This window comes from Diadema antillarum, unplaced genomic scaffold, assembly GCF_040938485.1.
Source record: "Diadema antillarum isolate AM-2024a unplaced genomic scaffold, OU_Dant_1.0 seq00001079_RagTag, whole genome shotgun sequence".
In the NCBI taxonomy this organism is placed as follows: Eukaryota; Metazoa; Echinodermata; class Echinoidea; order Diadematoida; family Diadematidae; genus Diadema; species Diadema antillarum.
The window spans coordinates 145,961-171,329 of NW_027271901.1; the positions used below are offsets into that span (position 1 = coordinate 145,961).

Sequence of the window (25,369 nt, forward strand, 5' to 3'; positions counted from 1 at the left end):
ATACAGCGTAGTGGCGTGAATCGACCTGTTGCGCGCCTGCTCAGCAGCCTCCGCACCAAACCCTGATTGATGTCAGAAGCGGCCTGCGAGCCCGGAGTCAAGCGTCCGAAACCCTGCTCCTCTCCGCCTCTCTTCTGCCACGGGAAATAAGATCGTTTTTCTTCCCACTTGCCCTCGTCCGGGGGAAAAATATCCTTGATATCCGATAGTTTGGTTTTGTCTGAAAGTGCTGGAATCCTGGATGTTTTAACCCGAGATATCGTTCATGGGGATGCTATGATTGTCTTGACATAACCGCCAATTATCTGTGACGCTGTCATACTCTGCTTTCTGACATCCGTTTGAAAGAATTCCAGAGCTCTAACTTGGACTTGCCTTTGTGAGTATATACACAACTTTTTTTGTGTGTCATTCTTTTCCAGCTGATGCGGTCTACAACGTGCATCTTATTTTCGCAGTCTCAATTCTTGGATCATACACAAATTTACTCGTTTTTAGTTTTCCATGTCTTTACCTTACCAGTTTTGATCCTGTTTTTGAGAAAGTTGTGAAGACGTTTGCAGGATTACACAATAGCCTGGATGTCATTCCATGTATAATCGAATATGTTTGTATGATTTTTCGAAGTGTTCAAAGAGTTAAAAAAAAACTTGGAAAATGCAGCCAAATTCTCTCTTTTTGTGGTCACCCTTCATCCTACACGACCATGTCCCTGTCCCGTAGTGTAATATCCTCTCCAGTTAAGTTGATCATCCCATAACTACAATGTAAGAGGAACATGACGTGGCTAGCCACTTATCCTTGGTGAAATATTCACGTAGTATTATAGTACAGGTGTACTCGTAGTTTTATTCAACGAAAACGTACTAACATTAATGTCGCTGTCTAGTACCATTGACACTGTCACAACTCCCTCTATACTTTTCCGTCCGCGGAACTGCCACAAGTTCAGCAAAGGCAAAAACGACTACCAAATGAGTCCACACGACACTTTGTCTCGGACGTACTGTCCGTGTCAGGGCAAGCCATGTCAAAGTCACCAAGTCGTGTATGTTCGTCAATGATGTGGTAGTATTCATGAATGTTCCCCCCGTACTGGTCTGACGATTATTTTTGCCGAGCACCCCTTCGTTGACAGATAAGAATCCATCGCGTCGCGTCATCATCCGAAAGGAGGGACCGGACAAAGGGATGTGGTTGTTCAAGTGTACCCGTCTGAAGTTCTGAAGTGAAGGGCTGCTTTCATAGATGCACTTGAAAAAAAAAATCATAAGTGTTCGTACGAGTTTGTTCGCCTTGCACCCTTCTAAACTCAGGAGCCACACATGTTCTTTGACCTCAAGGTTCTGATCCCATCACCTCCCCTATTTCATTAGCCCACTAAACCAACCCGTTGACACAATATTGCTTCTGTTTGAAAACCCTTCTGTTTGAATGGCATGGCGAGCATTCATGACAAAAGAGGATCGGGTTAAGATCGGAGGGAGAGGGGCAGGTATATTGCCCACTCTGTGGAATATACCAAAGGAGAAAGAGAGAGAGAGGAAGAGAGAACAAAGCGAACACATACACATACACACATACACACATACAGTCACACAGACACACACACACACACGCACATACTCGATCTAAAGGTTTTTTTTTTCGAGCTGTAACAACTAATGAGACCAGATGTTCGTTTCATCAACGAATGTTATTTTTCCTCCATGTTGTGGGAGAGGAAACTGATCTACTTTGTCATTTATTGCTAGAGGCCAAATTGAATCGTGTCTTTAGGTACCGCTTTACAACTCGCACCCTTCTCCCAGCATCCGTTGTCAGACGATTGCCCCCCTGTGATGCCCTCCCTGTTCAGCTTTAAGAGTGGGCCGGCGGGGTGTAAGTCCACTCATCACTGGGTTCTGCCCCGAACACCTGTCGAGGGCAGAACATGTGATGGAGATGAAGACAATTTTTTTTTTTTTTTTTTTTTTTTGGGCGGGGGGGGGGGGGGGGGGGAGAAAAAAAAATCTAGGAAATCATTTATTCTGTCCCAGTGGCTCTGGTTGATGGTTTCGTTGTATTTGTGTTTTCTTCGCTGAAATTGACAAATTTGATGTTTGATTTTTCCCTCTGTTCTCCATTAACCAATTTGATCGTGTGAGGTAATACTTTTCATCTTTCGTGCTAGGAAAACAAACCCCAAACTACATGCAATTGGGGGTTTTACTGATCAGACATGAAAATAATGAAATCCATGCAGTGTTGTGGGTGCAAAGCCCTCGACTGACCTTGTCACCTACTCTACTGGGGCCTCAAAGCTAAAACTGCACTGACGTTATACGGGCAGCGAAGTTACCGGTAGTAATGATGCCAGAACTAATGTGACGGCTGAGATTTTGCCTACGTTTTGGGCATACAATAATCGTTATGAACATTTCATATTCCAACTGTCGCAATTCAGTACGAGGTAGATTTGATATCGTACAAAAAACTCCTTATTTCATGCTCCGAACGTATTACGGAAATCAATACTACGCCACAAGTTGTATACGTCTTGTCTGTTAAAGTATTCGGGAAGAAACAAAAATCTTTGAAAAGACCTCAATAAATGTCGTACTCAAGCAAATGAGTGTTGCCGTAAACCCCCTCCGTTATTCTGTTATGGTATAAGAGATAAATGTATGCATCCTCAAATCGTAATAACTGGTCTAATATTTTCTCTTTTAAAAACGAGGGAAATGGAAATGATAGCTTAGTGACGGCATCAAACGCCATAGCTGCGACGGGACTAGCATACTGATTAGATTTAATGATGATGATATTTTTCAAGTAAAAATTTGTGAGAGAGTTTACAAACAGCATACACAAAGTCAGCTTCCTAAAATAATATATTTTGTAGGAGGATTCAATATCACAACACTGAATGACATTGACATACATCAGTAATTCAGTCGTGCAAGTTTGCTAGCAAAATATCATGATATGTTGAATTCGACTCTGGCGACCCATTGTTGACTCCTAGCATTTCATTGTCTGCTAAAAAAAATGGTGAAAGTGCCTCAAGAAATGTGACAATGCATTCATTTGTTTGAGGTGTTGAAGGAACGCGATGATGACTCGATATTGAATACCTGCTCCAACATCATTTCTGTGTAAATGGTCGTAGAAGAAAAAGATGACTATTAAGGTGATACTGTTACACCGCTAAAAATCTGTGGCCTGTATACATTTCTCTGGATGCACGCACTCTCCCGCTTGCTACCTGGCACCAAGCAAACATTCAGGGGTGTACACTACCTGCTCGTATGGTGTCGCGACAGCTGCTCTCGAACAGTCGAACGCCAATGTGGGCGACATTTGACGGCCTGGATTTTGTGCTTTTCACCAATTGTCCGACCTGAACGACGAGAATGGTGAGAGGCGACAAAAGACACCAGCGATCTGACTTTAAAATTCTGTCTAGGCCCCATCCACCACCCCACTCCAGTTATGTTAGCAAACAGACGGGATTTTTTTTTTTCGCGCCACTCCCTCTTACGCGCCTCCACAGGAGAGCCCCGTCGCCTTTTGCTCCAGGCGCAATCTCATTGTCATGGTGACCGTTATGTCGCGTTTTAGCGAAAAGCATCAATATTTACAGTTCTTTTTACCGAAATATGACACGCCACTTATGTATTGTTTCTTTTTCTTTTCTCCACCCCTCTTTCTCAACTCCTCCCCTCCCCCCCCCCCCAACTCTACAGGTGAGTGGCCGTGGTAACCTTGTGCCAACATCATGGATAACGCGGTAGCACCAGGAGGAGCCATGCAGGATAAAGTCTATGCGTTTAATATGAACCCGGTTGGGGGTAAGTTTGGTTCCATCGTTTGCTTGTGTGCGGATGTATATGCTCCTTCTCTCTCACTTTTCTCTCCACCTCTCTCATGTATCTATATGTAACAAACGCAAACAGAAAAAAACTGACCAGAATGAATATTACTTATTAGTGGAAAATTGAGCAAAGAAAATGGGATTCCATCGGAAATCCCGATGGAATCCCATTTTATTTGCTCAATTTTCCACTAATAAACTGTATCTACATCTCCTCACCCTCGTATACGAGCTCACTATGACTCTGAAGCCCAGTTTTTCTTATTCTGACTTTGATACGTTTTTCTTTTTCTATGAAAATAGTTCTATCCTTCACTGATTTCCCTCTGAATTTATGATTTTTTTAAAAGTTTATTTCTCATGAATATTTTTTTTTCCACACAGGGTCTACATCTGGTCATCATTTGAGTCTCAGTTAATATATAGGCCTACTTTCCTTTGTACTTTCTTTGTTTTCCGGATGATGCCACACTAGTCATTCATGAATAACAAACTGCATTGCACAGTTTCTACGTTATCATAATTATCATTGTTATTGTCACCATTGTTAGTTTCATTGTTATTATTACTTCTATGAGCATTATTATCATTATTACTATCATTTGTAGTATAATTTTGTCTGTTTTAGTAGCACCCTTTGCTTTACGTCGTTCTAAAATTCTAGAATAACTAAACTTATGAATATAATTATTATCTAAATTAAGATTTTTTTTTTTATTTGACGCATTGACTTTTCAGTTACCCCAGTCTTCTCCTGCATTTAATTTTATATCTATGTAGATTTTGCAAAGTCTTGTTTTTGACAAGCAAAAGCATATTTCCTGATAATATTGGTATTTACTCATTTAGCCCATGTACTTATCATTGGTTATCAAGTAGCAACTACAGTGTATTTATACGAGTCTTTCCTATATATAGGGGACTTAAAATCGTCGGTCTCGTATAAATGTTTTCCTACAAGTAATTATTGATTTCCCCCAGCACCTACGCAAAACAAATCTTAATATAAAGACAAATCATGTACACATCCATGCAAATCTAAAGTCGAATGCGGTTTTTATTTTGCTCCTGTGACGTCATAAAACCATCTGTCATATATCATTACCTGTATGTGTCCCCCGTGGACTCTTGTTCCCCTTTCGCGTCCCTTCAGGCATCCATTGAACTTCTTCATTTTTTTTTTCTTGAAGTGTTTATGTCTACGTGTGAGCCTCCGTAAACTAGCAATAATTTCGGCCCCTCCCTCCCATACTGCGTACCACAATGTATGATCTCGAGCTCATGCCGACAACCCATTCACCGAAAAAGCGAGCATCGATTTTATTCACCGCGCAAACTATTAAAAGCCACGTATATAGGGCTGGTGAATATGGGGAGGAAAAACATTGACGGAAAGGTCGCATATCGAACATGACAATAACGACCTGAGCCTTGGTTCAAAATCACTGTTTATCTTTTACAGTGTTTGAGGACCAAAAATACTGCCTTCTTTCTCCTCCTTCAAATAAAGAAAGAAAAAACACCGTCAAATGGCTACAAATTGAACGAAACTCAAGTTCGACGCAGCGCGTATAATATCCCGAACAAACTCTCTTACCTGAGGTCGAAGGTCAGCGAAGACGGGGGATAAAGAGGGGCACGATAATTAGCCCCGATGGAGCTCCAGTACCTTGAGGTGATGGGATTGACATCTACTGTCACTCCTCATTTTATCCGAAAAATAGTGGTCGAGAACTTAAAAAGGCGTTTAAAGTAGCTTCTCTCAAATCTAAGGTGACTCAAATCACCCTGGTCATTACGGTCTCACAAATTCCTCGCATCATTTCGTATTATATATCGCAGATGTAGCGTAGATAAAACTTTTACATCGCAGTCATTTTTTTTCTTGAAAGAGATGGTATAGTATTGGTTGAGGTGAGGATTCAGCTTTGAACTTTTTACGAGATGTTTAGAAACCACTTTATGAAATGTTAAAGCGCATACAATTCTAGGAGGACTGGCTTTGAAATTGGTTTTGAAATGGCATGAGGTATACGAAAAAAAGTAAAACAAAGCGATCCCAATAAAAAAGGGGGGGGGGGGAGGGGTCACACCTTTTATCAATGAGATCGCTTTGTTTTGGATATCTCAGCCATTCCAAAACCAATTCTCATCAAATAAATGAACCTATAGATGAATTCCTCTTTATGCTCTTTCACATTTCATAAGAGGTTTCTCATTATCTGAAGCCCCATCTCAACCGAAACTGTACCATCCTTTTATTATTATTATATGTCTTAATGCCGAACTGTTGGAAACCAGCATCAGTTAATATTTCAAGGAGAAACATTTATGACCACGTACCAATCTTGTACTCGCATACCAAATACGCCAATTTAACACCTTTTTAAATGATATGAAATATCGCCCTGACGCATTACTTGGTGCAACTGAGTATTCATCGAGATCTAGATTTACAATTCACGTCTCAATATGCAAAAGAATGATACTTGTATTGAAAAGTATTCTAATGAATTTTAATAGAGCTAAGTTTAGAGGCCGTGTTCTGCGATCATCGCCATACGGCTCTCCTTCGGTCTGTTGTCAGTCCTGTCCGAATTCATAATAACATTATCAATGTGAAAATTACTTAGGCTATAATACAGCCTATAGGACTTATTTAACTTCAGTATCTATAACTTTGTCCATGCAATAACTTCCAAAGTCCGTCTAAGCAATCATTTTTTTACAATTTGTTGTTCGCCCTTCTATAACCTGCATTATTCGTAGAGTTTCTATTGGTGTAACCATCTGATACTAATCGTTCTACAGAGCCAGCTAGATTTTTGTAAATATTTCCTTGATCACATTTTATCCAACCATAATACCGGCTGGGCGTTATAAATCGAATGTCATCAGATGTGATCCTTTCCCTGCCCCCCTATTCATCTGGAATCTTTCAAGTTTTGTCTGCATCACTTAGCTGATGCTTGAACTCTGTATGAGCCCAATGCAGACTCGCCAACTTCGGCCTCCATCAGAGTAACTGGAACTAATCGTCCACATCAGAAACCTCCGCCGGTCGTAATCAATGTGACAGCCAGGATCCCGTTGATGTCATTGCGTTTGTCGTGAGAGCAACTCTCAACGACTTGCACATGCCAACGGAAGGCATGAATAACACTCACACAGACACAGGCACATGCCAAGTGAGCCCCTTATAGAGTTAAAGGTAAAACATAGTTTCCGCCTACATATGCCTGCAGAAACCGTCGTTTGTTTTTTTTGCTCTAAAATGGTCACATAGGCATTAAAAATATGTGAAATTACGATGTGAAAACACGACTTCACTCGGATAAGGACAATAACGCGAAATATGTAGTAGCCAAAAATTCATGTCGAGTGTATTGTAATCTGAGAACATATCCGGTGGTTGCTACGAAATGTTTCACAATCGAATATCAATTATCGACCTATCGGGCCATAGCAGTATCGATCGATCTTCCCCCGAGAGTGAATCGCATGCAGCCTATAATTGTTACTCTATGTATACCTACCCGTTATAACGGGGACTTCTCTTTAGAAATACTCTGCAAGTCGGATACTTCCATTTAACAATGTTTAAGATATTTTACACTTTTGATCTCAAGATACGCCAAAACAAACTCATTATCCTGAATCGCGCCAGCCACACAAGTTTCCTGCTAGACAATTTCGTAATATCAAAAGCAAATTCCAGATGGTGGGAATGAATTTTGAGCCCTTCTGAGAACTTTGTTTTGCCTTCAAAGGGACTCAAGGTCCTACCTATATTTTAGAGCTGACGTTGATCAATGAACCGAATTCAAATAAACAAAACGGCAGACATTCAATAAACATCGACATAAAATGAGAAAATCGTAGAATATGAATATGTCACTTGTCGTTATGAAACGATTAATTCAAAGAAGTCCGAATAAACAAATATAGGGGCCTATAGATATATAGATAAATAACAGTTAATAGACCTAATAATTGCCACAACCACATTATAAAAAAAAAATCAAATCGTCGTTTAACAGCTCTCACACGTGTGTTTTTTTCCAAATATGTGTATATATGTATATATATATATATATTTATACAATGTATATATATAATCGCATTTTCTTTTAGTTAATTATCAGCTATAAGACTCCATAAAAGGTTATTTTGGCAAAGTTATCACAATAATTGTACAATGAAAGTAAAAGAATCCCTACTGGAAAGAACACAGTGTCCCACAGCGTGTTCACAGTGTGTTCACATGGTCGACTATGTGAAAACGCTCGAATTTAACAGTGTGGAGATGATTTCACACTGTGGTTTGGTTTTCACAGGGTGTTCACGTGGTAATGTTCTGTGTCACACTGTGAACTGATGATTCACAATGTGTGCACACTGTTACAACGTTAAAACAGTGTGAAGCGATTTCACACTGTGTTCACACTGTGTTTCTCACACTGTACACTATGGGACACTGTGTTCTTTACAGCAGGGATACCATCCACTCTCTTTGTTGTGACTTCATTTCTGAAAAGGAATTCTGTGAAAATTTTGTCTGAAGGTCAACAGGAAGTCTTTGAGATGATGACATCATTACGTCATCTGCTTTGTATGATACATCTAGCTGTCCACGGTGGAAACTTAACAACCCTATTATGGTCGCGAAAGCAAGTCGCTATCACTGTAAAACGCAAACGAAGGATAACTTGTTACTTTATGCCCAATGTCAAAGAAAGTTACTCCGTTTCGCTTGTTCAACTTTTATTCCACTTATTAAAGTTAACCTAAAAGGAGTTCGATGTTTTACCAAAGAGGTAGATATACCTCCTTGATTTTACCAACAAGCCTGTATCCAACAGATGCATCAGCAATAGGCATTAAACTCTCTTACTCATTCTCAGTGTAGAAAACAGGAATAGAGGGCTTTTTACACTTGTGTTTCTTAACCCCGGACTTTCTCTGACCCAGGACTATCGTTAGTCCCGTACCAATTTTTTCAGCTTTTTACACTCGCCAATTAGTCCCGTACTATCTCTTGTCCGGGGCTAAGGAGAAAACTGACCTTTTTACACTCGTATTTCTTAGCCCCGGACTTTCCAAACCACATGAATATTCATAATTACGCTGTGTACTGTACACGTACACGCACGCACCGGCAGCACTTGATTACCTCGTTTCTGATTGGTCAGTGAGGGTCGGACTTCGTCTCCGTCGCTTAGCCCAGGTTTATTTTTTCGTTCTGTTTACACTCACTTGCTTGGCACCGCAATTGCGGTGCTAACCCCTGCTATTTTGCAGGGCCAGATAGTACCGTACTATCGGTGGGGCTAGCCCACTTTGGCAAAAACGAGTGTAAACAGAAAGTGGGCTAAGGATAGTCCCGTACCAACGGTGGGGCTAAGCCCCCCCCCCCCCCCCCTTAGTCCCACCGTTGGTCCGGAGCTAAGCAAAAATTTACAAGTGTAAAAAGCCCTTAGGTAACCATGTCGTACATGACTGTGTGTAGTCCTGTTCAAGTCGAAGCGTATAACTACTATTTCTTGATTAACGTTTTCCGGGGATCTAAACAACAATCTCACATTTGATTTTGAATGTTGATAATATAATCTAAAATGCTTAAATAGATTCTTTATGATAATCTGTCGATATGTCGATCTATCAAGCTATTTACGAATACATTTACTTTCTATACATTTGCAGCCTTGACGATACCAACCGGAACCAGAAGTACATGTATAGGCGAAGTTGGAGGGGAAAAAAAAGATGCATTTCATAATTACATCGTGATCAGAGAAACAATAATGGTTGCATGTTTTGCCGCAATACCTATCGAGCTCTGTTAATGGAGGTAATTTCTAAAAGATACCACAGACACATCACATCCGCTACATGTTATGATTATGGCGGCTTGTCTGCTGCTTCTTAACGTCAGTGATAGAAGGCAGATGGCCTCTCTCGATTTTAAACACATCATTCTTATTTTTGCTGAATTATTTCACCAAATTAGTTTTGCTTTCCTTTCGTTTTGTATGATATTGTATGTTTCTTCTATCTATCAAAGTTTCTGTCTGTTCTATCTTTGGCAACCATCATGAATTTTTGAGGATGTATGAACTATTTTTAGTATTTGTAGAAACTCAAAGATATGTTGGTTTAAAGTATCAGAAGACAAAGTCAATGTTTTTCCCCGAAATGGTTCCCATCACGTCTGCGGGAGATGTGAATAATCTCTTGTGTATCACTGCATGATAACATCAGTAGTCTTTATAAGGGGATCGCCTTTTTTGGGGGGGGGGGCTGTCCCTGGTGGGTGTAGACACTCCTGGGGCGACTCACCGGGTAGCTCTCCTCCCAAAAATTGGCCTCAATTCGCTCAGCAGGGAGAAGATTCGTTGGCTGCGGGGCGAGAATCCTCTTCTTCGTTTTTTTTCTTTTCGCTGCTCTCTATAGCTGCTCAAAAATAGGGGAGGTAATGATCTGATACTGACCACCAGATTCGGTCGTTGACCCAATTGTTGATGTATCGATGAAAAACGCATGACGCAGTTACCCGTGAATGCTATATATAGAGGGAGTTGCCCCACCCTCTCCAAATAAAAGATCTTTCCGAGGATCCCACATCATTCCAGGAAACGACTCCCAAAGGGAAATTATTGTTATCATTAGTATTATTTATTTATTTATTTATTTATTTATTTATTCATTTATTTATTTATTTATTTATTTATTCATTTATTTATTTATTTACTCATTTATTCATTTATTCATTTATTTATTCATTCATTCATTCATTTGGCATATCGACGTAAAATACAAACAGAAAATCATAATTACATCATTATAAAGAATGTATTTATTTATGGCTTATTGTGAAAATAGCTCATAGCCTCCCCCCCCCCTCAGCCGACCACACAGCACACACCGACACACGTTTATCACACGAAAAGAAGGTACGAGCAAAAAACACAAAAACAAAAACAGAAGTTGCAAGCCTCCGCTATACAGACAAAGCAAAGCAAACACATGGAGGGGGGGGGGGGGAGAAGACAAGCAATCAGAATATTTGGCAAACCTGGTCCTCATCGTTGGTATCTGATTTCCATTTCTTCGTCTTGAACAGGGAATCACGTTATTGCGGAATGGCGCAAAAAATTGATCGTTGGCTGTTAACAGCCATATACTGGCCAAGGATGATAGTATCAATCGCTTTCCCCCTTGACATCCGCCTCTCATTGCGAAGGTGTCAATTTCCACCGGAAGCTAATTTTAATTTTTCCTGAGCGGAGTTCACGGGAGGGCCACGGAGTACTATCTGTAGTTTTATCACATCCGGGAACCCACATTTCGTTTGGCGCTCTTTTCACTAATAGTGGCCCACGGCAGGAGGCAGTGACTCCAGTGTATCCTTTTGAGTGGAATTCAAAGCTGACAAACAAGCAATGATGGTTTATTTCTTGCATCCGTAGAGACTCGCTGATACATGATAACCTTCTCCTCATATCCAGGCAGATGTTAAAATGTTTGAAATGTAAAATGAATGAATAAAATCCTGAGAGAATGTTTTAAATAATCTTGCGGGGGATACTCATGAATACATTTCATTAAACATGGATGCTGCGAATATAAACTGTTTCCTAAAGAATGTTGACAAGAAATGAATCGATGTAATCTATCTGTTATATCAAAGGAACTGATTCTGACGCCGATTAGTCATGAGTGACCTTTCATAAGGCGATGGCAAGTTAATGAAAAGTAGCTAACTGGAGATTTCGTGATCCTAAGATTCAGAAACAAATCAGTTTAGTTCTTGGGGAATATTTAAGAAGTATCTGAAGGCGAAGAGGCGTGAATTCAAATCAAACCTACCTGTGTCTTAACTCCCGAGGGTCTCGAAATAGTAAAGTTTGTTTGTTTGTTTGTTTTCTTGCTCAGGCTCTTCTTTTATTCTTACTTTAAAATAAGAGGGAATAAGGTGGCAAAACGATGAAATGAAGAAAAGATTATGAGTTGTATAGTCCTGTATGAATAGAGCTGAATCAATAAGAAAATAAGTCCACTTACTATATCATAAAGATAAAACACATTACACTTGGCGTTGGTATGAATCACTAATCCTGCAGTTATTTTTGAACAATCAAAACCACACGAGGCGAAGTAGACTATTCAAAAGTTACGGAGGCTGAATAATTTAACAAACGTCCGTCCAAGTAATGTGCATTATTTGTTTTATAAAATGGTAACGTTGCTTCAAATTCCGCTGCAAATTTCTAGGCCATCAGCTACATCTCCAAGCTATAAAAGTGAACTGCACACACAAACAATAAATTGCAATGCATTTTTATTACAAAGGTATGAGGAGTGTAGAGTAACGGTCAAAAAAGTAAATTTGGGCATTTAGGACTGTTCACGTGATAGCTCTCAGCCAATCATTTTATCAGAGGCCATATCACCATGTTGTAAATGATATAGGGAGAAACATGGTAAGGATTTCTCAAACAAACATTGTGGGATGATGAAAACAAGCTTCTTTGAAACAAACATTGTGACGCAATTCCACGTCATAATGAGCACGGCACGTGATTTTCAGCTTGAATTCAAATTCAAATGTAAGATGAATAGATAGATTGATCATGATCAAATAGAGGTATGACTTCAACAACTCCTTTGTGAGAGCATTTATTTTAAAAACAGAACTGATGATTATGTATTATGGATTACTAGTATTCGTATTTCTAGTTGATATATATGTTTGTTCTCTTTTGATAATTGTAAAGCGCTTCGAAACCTGTTTATCGTAAGCGCTATGTAAATTTTCCATATTGTCATTATTAACATTTTAGTTGCTGTTTTTCGAGTACAGACCCCTTTTATGCAAAATACCTAATCCTATTTTTATTCTTTACATTGCATCATATTTTCGACAAAGCTTTTAAAAACGTCATTTTCTCTTTTGCATTTTTGTGGTTTTTTTTCGTCATACTCTCTCAAATCATCTAAATTTTTGGGTTTGCCGAATATTATCTATTTGGTAACGAAATTTATTTGACGACTTCTTACAATTTTGTCACAGTTCTATAAAGTTTTTTTTTTTTTTTTTCCGAAGTTTGGGTGGACCCGACCTATCGATCCTGTTGAATCTGAAGCAGTTTTAATCAGACAAGGCATATAAAAGGAATATGTAATTATGACGTTTGCGACTAAACACTATCAAATTTCCCATGGTAAGAGTTGGTGAGCCCAAATAACATATCTCATTGGCAGATTATAAAGGCGGCTCTTCTGGCAATAGTTGTTTAAATCACCAGTCCTTTGCGACAAACAGAAATCGTGGCACTTCTTTTCGTACTCATTCCTCTAACCAACCTTGATTTCGGTAAACGTCAATACGGCGTCTGCTGTAGACTGGAAAATGAATTGAAAAGCGTGGGCAAACCGTCGACAGTCAATGTACTATTTTTTTTTCTTTGCTCCAGCATTCACGAATTTCATGTCTTTTTGCGTCATTCAACCGCACGGGCATGTGGTGATATAGCAGAAATCCTCAAACGGCGAAACTTGGGTGGAGCCCGTCTTCCTCCTTCAATCCTCCTGTCCTCTCTCTCTCTCTCTCTCCCCCTCTCCCACCCTCTGTCTCTCCCTCTAGCTTTCCTCCTCGATTTGTTGCCCTCTGACAAGATGGCGTCTGCTCAATAGATGGTAATACATGGCCCGGTGCAGAATAATCACTTGTTGGTCCCGCGCGAGATCGATAAATGCACCGAATAGCCGTGAGCTAGACCCTAGCGTTGCCCTGCCGTGCAGCGCGCCAGAAAACTAGGTGAACAAAAAAATCGAGAACATCGCGCGGACCGCGCGCCGGAATGGGTTGCGCAGGAGATGAACGTTGAGTGGGTTCATGCCCAATTTGATCGATATGAAAGGCTGATATCGTAGATACTTTAATTATCTTTCTTGTTGCTGTTATCGTTAAAAACAATTTAATATTTCCCTCTCGACCGACACATTTCCTCTTAGTGATGACAACCAACTACAGAGATTAGTAGTCAGTGGCATTCATGCAGTTTAGCATACTCTCATATAAAGAATAGTTTTCTTTCAAAGTTGTATAACGTAGTTGTTTTGTTTATTTTTGAAAACACCTCTGCGACTGTGCATGAATAGCAGCAACTTCATGCGCGGGACATTTTCGCATCGCGCCAAATTGGAGCTACCAGTATAGATAACTCCAAGTATAGATACACATACGGAGGGAAATTACAGAATGTTTTTATTATGGAATGGTCTGTTCATATGGTAAAGATCATGCTTGTAAACATGATTGGAGCACCTCACTGAAAGTCATGAAACAACTGTTTAACACATACAGAAAGGGCCCGTCAATATGTAAAGTACATTTTACGGCCATCATTATGCACAACACCCAATCTAGAATTTGTTTTTGTTTTTGTTTTTTTTAATCAAATTTTGAGACATTGTTTATCGAGTCAGGACAAGGATTCCTTTCCCCCTTTTTCAGAATGGCACTAATTATTCTGATCAGCGTGTTCGAATTTGAAGACACAACCTTGTGAAGAATTGATTACCGTCCTCTCCGATCATACGAGATGGACTTACTTTGCCAAGAGAGAGAGAGAGAAAAATCTTGCATTTATCAACATTATCGCGTATCACTTACACGATATCATATTGATATCGATTCTCGGCCATCACGGGCGAGGAAATGAGCGCAGCTCCTCGACAAATATCGGTCGGCGGCCAGAGAAAAATGACAGGATCAAAAAAAAAAAAGGGGGGGGGGGACTGGGAGAGTATTGGGAAATGTGCGCCATTGTCAGGGACACGTGTTCACCTGACACGCGGCCACATTTCGCTGGATATTGAACCGAAGAGAGAACAGCGGACTCTTACAAGACAGCTCCCCCGTCATGTCTGCCAGTTACGCGGGCAGGCAGTGGAGTGAATGACATTGGCGAGAAAGTAAATTTGTTCAGTAGCGGCGTGCCACATACCTGCTTAATAGGGAGTCGTAGAGCCGCGGCAGAAGACACAGGCTCGCCTAAACGACGGTGGATCAACGCCTTCACCAAGAGTTTGCTCTTAAAGTTTCAGTCCAGCACAAAAAAAAAAAAAAACGTCGGCACGTTATTGAGGCACCGTGCCGTTGTTTCCAGTTGGTTCTGATATTCTTATCTTCGTTATTTACTTTGCACTATATGAACATATCTTTACCTTGGGGATATCGACATTGAAATATCAATTACTTGCCAGAAAATAAATCTTGTTTCTTTCAATCTTGGACATTCTTGAAGAGGGTCCTGTTATAATTATAGTGTGCCGATCCACCCCCCTTTTTTCTGGCCTCAGGTAGACATTATTGCAATATCAGTGTTTGTTTTGCGATACGAGTACCAGTACACGAGTACTTGCAGAAATGGATAAACCCTGTAACATATTTGCATTCTTTTGTCTGGAGGAAGAGATGGGCACTTTTGAATTTAGAAAGCTGAGATGCGTCGAATGATTAGTTTCTGGATACCTGCTTCAAAACAAGCAAAGAAACAAAACAAACAAACTAACTAACAAACAAATAAACAAATAAACAAACAAAAAGGGAAAAAAAACATTAACCCCAAACCAGACGACATTGTTATTGTATTTCCTTTTCATTTTGGAAATCATTGGCTTCCTTTATGCAGGCTCTGCTTAATTTCATTACAGGAAAAATAAGCAGTCCATAAGAGTCTATAATGGAATTTCATAACTTGTACAAAACGAAACATATTCATTATAACAAAATAAGTATATCAAATGGCACACTGAGACTTACTAATAACATCTGTTTCCTTTTACAAATGACACCAATGTCAGTAGTTAAAAGTTCTTCTTTGGGTTTTTTTCTGTTGTTCCATGTCTTTTATGTAAGAGTGTTCATTAGAAGTCAAATTGAAAGTTTCAATTCAAAGGATACCTAACTCTTTAAGCACCAATTTGTACACGAACAATGCATACTTCTCCACAATCGCCGTATCTCATAATCGTGGATCGTGTTTACTACTATAGCTCGCATCGTGATAACACTTGAAATATGATCACTTCATTGCCTTCCATAGTCTGACACTGTCTCAGATCTTCAACATGAAAATGCAAGCCCGGCTCTGATTTCCGAAAGTTTTTAAACTTTACGTGATGTTGTATGGGGTATTCACATCACGTCAATGTGCGGTCCACGCGTAAACGGCGGGACTGTTTGTTCCGTGCCTATAGCAAAGCTTGAATGATTCAACCAGTCCTCTACTTCACTGATCTTTAAAGACCCTCTTTGTTGTCAGAATATACTATATAATACTATATATATATATATATATATATATATATATATATATATATGGATATGAGATCATAGTGATACTTACGGTGGCGGTCTTTTCATATCTTCAGGAGACGAAATGTCCGCACCTCTGCAGAAATTTTACTTTAATTGCCAGGCGTCACTTTCTCACCGAAGTTTTCACACCAACTTGTTGTTCTTTTCTGTGTCACTATTCAGTCGCAGGCTTTGCGCCTTTATTTCAAGTCATATCTTTTACTTCGGAGTACCCTATAAAGCATTGAGTATACGGTTCTCCTACCACTGTGATATGATGTATTTTCGAAATATCTATTAATATCTATGTCAGAATCGAACAACTGCAAAAATTCAGGATATCACCGGCATCACCAAAGAGATATAGGGATAAGAGGTGCTCATGGAATTACAAATCAAAGGAACATAGAAACAAAAAGTATGCGTAAAAAAGATATGATAAAAGTTAGAATAATTGAGCACTGAAAATTACATCTAAGATCACCAAATTGTAAGAAATGTGTGAAATATATTTAAGCTTCACTCGAACTCCATGGCATTAGCCAGAGTCGCATTTTCAAAGGAAATAAGGCATTAATGGCAAGGCCTCCAACTCCCCTTATCGGTTTACTATGCAATACTAAAAGATAAAATCTTTCGATCCTCTTCTTTTGAGAACATGGTTATTGTCTCTGCCAAGTCATTACAACTCTGGAATGCTTTGAGGTAAAGTACCTGCTTTTTCTCTTTGAATTCATTCGAAAGTATAGAATTTTGTGCAAATATCTTTGCAACTCAAAGGAAGACTGGTGAGAAGACTAACATCACTAACTTTGACTGCAAAACTGTGTGACGGATATCCCCGTTATATGAAAACGCGCAAAACTGTTAATTCATCATTCAATCAAATGACGTTTTTGTTTGACTCTACTGTGCTTACTAAAGTGTAGCTGAAATTGGAGTGCAAAACACATCACCAACACTTCATTAGGAAAATACAATACAGTATATTTCATCTCTTTTGCATCTGGTAACTGAGCACATCAGACTAGAATAAGAGAATTTCATGTCTAAAAAAGAAATCTTGTGGAAGCATGCATATTTCTGATGTACTAGGCGTCTTCTGTTTCTCACATGTTGCTCATTATGAAATTAAACAAACAAAATAAACAACAACAAAGCAAAACAAAACAAAACAAAACAAAACAAAACAAAAACAAAACAAAACAACCTTACCTACTTTATATCAACCATACTTGGGGATTGCTTCACCGGAAGTTTATTTCAACTTGCGCAGGTCAGCGCCCCGTTCCTTGTTATTGGTTTTTATTCCTAACCATCTTTTGATTCCCTTCCAATTTAATAGACACTAATTAGTGTTACGTAATATTCTCTGACGATTCCCTCCTCGATAATTGACAAGACAAATCGATAAATGCTTCTCAGTGTTAAAATATAGTGGAGATGATTAGGCAACATGTATAATAGTTTCACTCGAAAGTCGGTAAAAATGAAATGAGCAGAGATCAACAAGTAGAACAAAGTCTGTCAGACACATCGCCACTGTGTATTATTATAATCATAAGGCAAACTAAATCAACTTTAATAGCGCTTGAGATAGGTTTATAATCATTGTCCATGCGGCACTGCGTATTTTAACACTTGATCAGATTCCATAGACCATACGACGGAGTCATGATTAACAAGCACGAAGCAAAATTAGGATGATGGAATTCACTGGACAGGGTGCCGGGAGGTGATTATGGAGTATCGAATTTACATAATCTGTATCTAATTGACGATTTGCACTGCGCTGTTATTCGCGTTAACACTTTCCATGGGGACTGCAGTAATGAGAGCACAGGTTTCGAAGAAGCAGTTACTGGCATTGCCCGATTTAATGAGTTTCCTGCTGGCTTGGTTGGTGATCGATATACACAGGTACTGGCTATGCAGTAACTTTGGTTTAATGAAACCTTTAGTTTTGTTTCACGATTTCAGCCTTATCTCTTTCTAAACACAGAGAATGCTGTGTGTCACTTAGTTTGGGCGTTTTTTCCATCATTATTTTATGTTTCAATAAAAGAGAAGCTCTTTCCAGTTATTTTATGGAAGAGATTAATAAAGGTAGCTGGCATTCTGAATTAAAGTATCTCCGTCATAGAGATCGCTTCTGAAAGACTGAAAGCAAAAAGCTACAGTGGAATAGATTCTGTCACTACCAATGCTCCAACATTGTATTGTTCTAAACTTGTATGAATCAGGGGCGGATCCAGGAATTCCGTAAAGAGGGGGCGCGTTTACAAAATTAAAGGGGGGCGCACGCACCCCCCCCCCCCCATTTTGTTCTTTTTATTTCTTTTGTTTCAACAAAAAATAAGGGGGGGGGGCGTGCGCCGGTTGTGGTCCTCCCTGGATCCGCCACTGTGAATAGAGTGTAATATATTATTATAAATACATGCATGTAATAAATGCATGATGTACATTAAATTGATGTACTAATTGGATTACAAGAAACATTGATTTTGTAAACTTATGACAGTGAGGCTTACTCGGCAATCCATATGTAAAAAATGTAGTACATGTACTACTAACTAGTATACGCTTTTGTTAATTGCTATAAGTCAATTATGCGGTGTTTTATTACTTCAGTTTTCACTTTGCATGTTGCACACAATTAACGAATTCGGAAATGTTGGGAATATATCATTTGTCCCGGTCAGATGTGTTTTTAGTCGCTAAATGAAATGTAACCAACCGCGTGGGGCGAAGTTACTTCATGTGCGTCAGATATTAAGCCACTAATTGGTGTTTTTATATGAAGCTTGTTTAAAGCAGACACGCGAGTCAAAGCATTCCTCCAGGAGAACCCTAGTCCGACCGAAAAAAAAAGAGTCTTAAAAAAGAATCAATAAGAGAGTCCTGGTCAATTTTCGGTCAATTCCTGACCATAGCTGAAGGTTTGGTGCGAATATTTATGAAGGAAACGATAATTAGCAAACAGGAAGAAGAAGAAAAAAAGAGGACTTCGATTTCTCTCATCCGATTGAAGACAGTAACCAAAGGCGTGACACAAATTGTACGGTAGCCGCAAGGGCGCGACCGAGGGGTATAAGACGTTGCGTCGGCGTCCTTTTACCAGATCAGTTTACCTTCGCGCCGCGTTTCGCGTACTCGTCTCTACATTCAGTTTGGGGTTGCTAGCCGCGGGCGTCCAGGCTTTCTTCTGTTTTCTCCGAGACTGGGGCGCAATAACTGATTCTGTAGGCTCACCTGCTTGTTTTCTAGCCTACATTATTGCGTGCCGCACCGCTCTTGTAATCGTGTCCCAGAATAATGTTACTACTTCAAAATACGACACATCCAGGGTCTGATGCTAGTTCCCTAGAAACTCTCTTCTATTTTTTGTTTTCATTGAATGGGCAAAGGTAACGAACGTTAGATCTTAAATTCGGGCTGCGAGTGTTCTAATTCTTTGATGCCGTCGCAGACACCGCATAATGGCGTCTGAATTCAAGTCCAACATTACTGATATCTCCTTCCTTTAGGTTTGCTCCACATTTCAGGGATTAGTGAGACCCGCAATGTGAAAAAGTTGCTTTCGGGTCAGGAAACGTATTGTGTATAGCTGTCCCACATTCCAAGCAACATGTCTGAGCAAAGATCAAATGTGTATCGTCGTCACGCGTAATCATTATTAGCAAGAGACATGAAACTTTAACTTAACAGACAAAATAAACAAGTGTGTTCGTGTGGTTCATTTCTTTTTTTTCCCCGAAAGATGGCTTTCGTTGCCAAAAAGTTGTCCTATTAAAGAGGTAACAGTTTGAGTTGCTAGTCTAAAGTAGAATGATGTGCGTATACCGGGACACAGTTAAGGTTACACTGCCTTGTATTAGTTGACAGTGATCGTAAGAAAGTATATGTTCAACCAGAGTCTATAAAAGGGCACGAATTTGATTTTTTTTTTATTATAAGGATTTGCAAAAAGAGCTTTTGTCTTGCGTTCTCCTTAGGGACAGTCGAGCGTTTATGATAATGCACAGCATTAGGTAGGTGTTTTTTTTCTGATGACTGGCATCGATACTAGGTAGGGAAGTGTCAGAAAGTTTTGGCGAATAGTGCGTTGGTATTACGATTATGATTGGTCGACATTGCCTTCGTGTGGCCTTTTAACCACAAAATATTGCACGGGAATCAATGTTACGAGAACTCCGCCACCCACCATTGACTACACACTCCAAAGGTTTGTCAGCAGTTTGGCAGTATACAAACGGGTTATTACGCGTTGTCCATATTTAGGTGTTTTCTAGATCAGACACTGTTTTTGCCGCAGCATACAGTGCTTTGCATGCGTTGTTTTGCACGCATCATGAAACGTGGGGGTTACCATCATCCGGTCATTTTGTATGTGTCGTTCACCATTGTTCACAGCTTAAGCCCCGGTCACACAGCACTCCACGTCCAAACCACGTATAACAAAAAGTTATGAAAATCTGGTGGACGTAGGTCGTAAGTGGTAATTTTGTGGTCAATTTTGGTTTGGCCGTGCTTTATACGGGGTATGGCCGTTGGCGGCTGTTCCACTGCTGAAGCACTGCCTAAGCACGGCTAACCACGTCCCAGCAACGTGCGTGTACGCGGAAAAATCCATTTGTCAGCGATAAGCCGCTAAAACACACGCTATTTCCCGTGATACCAACGCGTAACCACGCGTCAGATGACCGTGCTCTGCCCGTGACAGACCGCTAAACTTTGCGCGTCTTTACCGCGTCTCCCCAAGTTTTAAATCACTGCCGGAACACGGATTTATCACGTGTGTTTCACGTGTGTTGCACGTCTTTACCACGTGTGCCGCCCGTGGTTGTCCGCGGTATAAAAATTTTGAGCAGTTCATAAACTTTTTTACCGCGTCCGACGCCGTTCAGATTTTTCCTCGCGTCCTGTCACGTCTATAAATCGACCGCAGCTCGTCTTAAACTACGACATCAACGCGAACAACATCGTCTACTTCACGGGAGACCACTTTTGACGTGTTTTGGCCGTGATTAAGCCGTAATAGCGCTATGTGACCGGGGTTTTACATGCCTCAATTATAAACGCCGTTATTATTCCACTCTTCTTACTCCTTGATTCGTTATCAATGGTTATGGAAATTGCATTGTGGTTCGAGCAATGTGCTGAGTAGCCCCTTTCAATTTATCAAAAAACAAAGCAAAGCAAAACAAAACCCCCAAACAAACAAACAAACAAACAGATAAAACAAACAAACGACAACCCCCTCGAAACCCCGGTGAGTTCTCGACATGCACCCGATCTTATCAGTGTTGCCATGTTCATTTCCTTGACATGTAGGGCCTATAATATGTGACGATGTGTGAGTGTATATGTGCGTTTGTGGTGTTTATCTGACTGTGTGCTCAAAGGGTATGCAACATTCTAGTTTTCTTAACGAGAAGTGATAAGGGATCTGCTTGAGTTAAGAATCTCACGCAGGGCAGCTTTGATATCTTTAATAAAAAAAAATAATGTAAGAGGTGCATCTCCGTTCTTTTATTGCATTTTTACCAAAAAGCAGCCACAAATGCGGGTGTAGTAACATCGTCTGCATAGTCATGAGAAATTTGTCCTCCTACCCACATTAACAAATTCGAACTAAAGTGACGACTGGCGGGAATGTGGAGACCTGGGTAAAATCTCAGGGGGAAAGTCCTTCTTTTGCAGGTGCGCATTGCCCGACATGGGGGGTGGGGGGGGAGGGGGGGGGAGGGGGAGGGGGAGGGGGCTATAGGGTTCCTTGCTTCCTCCGTGTCATTCATGTAGCTCTTAACGGCCCTGTTAACGATCGCCCCGTCACTGTATCAGGCATGCTAACCTGGAAACATTAAACTGCTCATTACTTGAATATGAGACCATTCTGAAGCAAATAATTTTCACACCAACAATATATATATATAATGTACTCTTAAATGAATCCCACAAGGATTGGAACAATCATCCCCCAGCATTCCCACTGATTCCCACTGAATCAGTTACTAGCCATCCCCTTTAACTGAATTGGACACTCCAAAGAAATTGTAGTAAATGTTTAACAGGAAACATTACTTTTTCCCCAAAAGATTTCGAAGTAAGGTGTGCATTACACACTTTTTTGTTAAGTTCCTTGATATAAGGATGCTGGCCTAATTACAGACGGATGTACGCCAATTGATCCACACACACAAAAAAGCATGTGCTCAGGAATTTCACCCTTTCAGAATATTTTTTTTCTTTCACTAAATATTTGTTTCTCCCCCCCCCCCCCATTTTTGTTGCATGCTGTAAGTCTTCTGACCCGTAGCCATTTCTCTTGATGCATTCTAAGTGAAAAACAACATACGTTTCCAGACCTGATATCAGTTCTCATTTTTATAACATGTCGTTCATTTTAAAATTGGTATTGGCATTGAAAACAATGTTTGAACGACAAATTCAATAACGCTGAGTTTAAATGCAATTCCCTTCTTATTCTGTTTAGCGCTTATTTGTTTGTTTTTTTCTTCCACCTTTTATTCATTGTGAGTCCGTAATATTTCTACATGTAGTTGTGAACCATGAAAATTTAACAACTATTCTCATGAGAAGAAAATCGATGCCGATTCATTTTTGTTTTGTTTTTGTTTTTGTTTTTGATTTTCAGCGGCCCAGGGCAAACTGATGGAGGTGACAATGGACGCAGGGTCAGAGGTCGCAGGTCGTGACCGGGGCAACAGCGGCAACCGCGAGACGTGGGGCGGGAAAATCGACTTTCTTCTCTCCGTCATCGGCTTCTGTGTCGATCTGGCCAACGTGTGGCGCTTTCCATACATGTGCTACAAAAATGGAGGCGGTAAGTATTATTCCTGTACGACTCCTACGGCAGCGCCCTCTACCATTGAGGAGGACCCCACGAAGGCTAACATAAACCAGTACTCCCTCCAGAAAGAATTTTATACCGGATGAACGATGAAATAACCGAGGCTCTGATATAGCAGTGTCCTTTTAGGAAAACGCTTTTAGGTAACCGGTTTTATAGACTTTAGCATTATCATCCCAATTTAATACTGTCGACGTATGATTCATTGTACCTTTTAATTGTGCATGGTTCAGTGTAGCCCAGAGGCGTCAAGATATGTCAGTATTAAAGCCATACCGTTTGTGTAGCACGGTGTATAGTTATGAAAGATAAACAATGTACATTCGTCACATATCATTACATAATGTACGCGCATGCGTGAACTAATATAAACTAATGATCCCTCGCACAGACGTAGGTCTCAAACACAGCTTGACGAGATCACGAGTCACTTTGACCATGGAGCTACTACACAATAACTCCATGCTTTGAATAAAAGTCAACGTGAAGAAAATTGAATTAAATTTGCAATTGTAATTTACGTTAATTGAGAAGCAAGAAATACATTTAAATGTGTCTGAACACGATCATTGATTTGTGCTGGTTTAACATGCGGTGTCTTGGCTAATGTGGGAGCTGAGGCGCAAAATTCATTCATGACTTCTAGTTTTATGGACAAACCCACACAGATGGAAAAGTCTCCAGTGAGCCGGTCGAGTTACCTTCTCCTTCCTTTAGCTCACTCTTGGAGCAAGGCGGGCATGGCTCGGATGAGTAACTTTGTAGCCTGCGTGCCAATTCACCCAGAAAACGGCATACGATTCCTACGATCTCTAAGAAAACAAAGTAATGATCCTGAATGGCGCCCATTACGGAAATGAGAATGTATATCACTACCTAGGGTTATCTCTAAGTCTCTCAAGCAGTGTCCAGTGTTGTAGGGTTCTGAAGCATTTTTATCACAGGTCTCGTGGCGAGGCAGGGCACACTTAAATACAGCAGTGGTTTTTATTTTGTTTTGTATACGCCATTGCAAACCTGATTTATACTAGTACACATAGCCTCTTCTTCATTAATATAGTATGACAGGCCTTCTGTGCTAATTGCCATTTTGATAAAATACTTCACCTTTCTCGAGGGGAATGAAAGTCTCCTTATATAGATATTAATCTAATATCCTTTGCAATAGCAATGTAGATAACCCCTACAGATGCGATCGAAGTAACATGCTAATGGTTTGATTGCAATTTCTTAATTTTGCTCTGACGTGACAGCAATTCAGACTCTGGGTTTTCACTGTGACGATGTCATCGAGATGTCGCTGGTGATCTTTTTTTTTTCTTCTAAATTCAACATTGATCGAGTTTGACATATGAGATCGGCATCATTGCATCCACGCTTCGTTTAGATTCGCCCGACCTCGATTCGTCGGGAGGTGACGATATAGCGGGAACAGGACGGGCAGCTAGTGGCGTTTAGCTGATGAAAAATCAGCAGCCATCATTTCATGAACACGTCAGTTTTTCTAAGGCTAATTGTCATTTACTCTAACTCGTACTCGGCGTTGTTGAGCACAAATTAGTCATGAATAGCAAAGCACCTCGGTCAGATATACTCACAATCGATAGACATTCTAGTCTAATTGACTAACTATGGCGAACCAAAGCTGTGAGCATCATGCCTTATTGTTTTGTCTCTTTTTCGGCTGTACTATATAGACAAGCGGGCCGCGAGCTGGCTTCAAAACACTGAACGGAGTTGTTCCGCTGTGGATTATTAACATGTGCATCAATTTGCAGGCCGCTTACATCGAATCCGCGCGACGATTAATTCCGTGATCATCATAAATCGATAAAAAGAGACGACCCCCCGCCGCGGGGAATTGTGTTTGATTAAAAGCGCCCAGAGCATACCAAGAGCCGAGCAGGGACAAAGAGAAGAAAAAACAAAACAAAACCAAAGCGAAGACAGATGGGGAGAGTTATGGGGAAAGACAGATTATGGGAAGGAGAGAGAGAGAGGGAGAGAGTGGAGGGAAAACAGCCTGCAACAAAAAGAAATGATGAGATGGGAATGAATTGAGACTAGCGTACAAATTTGCGAAGTAAGACGGGGTGAGCAATATAGAGAGACATTAAACAAGAGAGATTGAGGAGGGGGTGGGGGGATCGGATAGATGTTTATTAGGACCCTTGGATTATCAACAAACTTCAGTTTTAGCGGGCTGTCCACGGAAACTTGCAGAGTTTGGACAGGTGAATCAGAGGCATGTAGGAGAAGAGAGAACACTGGA

The 25,369-nt window shown here is 40.3% G+C and overlaps 1 protein-coding gene across 1 annotated transcript in view; it reads left to right on the forward strand.

Annotated features, from left to right (window-relative positions):
• Positions 1-284: 284 nt before the first annotated feature.
• LOC139743426 (sodium-dependent dopamine transporter-like) overlaps positions 285-25,369 on the forward strand; it is a 44,119-nt gene continuing 19,034 nt past the window's right edge. The window contains exons 1-3 of the mRNA XM_071653911.1: positions 285-379; positions 3,729-3,833; positions 22,882-23,070. Coding sequence (XP_071510012.1) covers positions 3,761-3,833; positions 22,882-23,070 — 262 coding nt within the window. The 5' untranslated portion in view covers positions 285-379; positions 3,729-3,760. The remainder of the gene's footprint in view (positions 380-3,728; positions 3,834-22,881; positions 23,071-25,369) is intronic.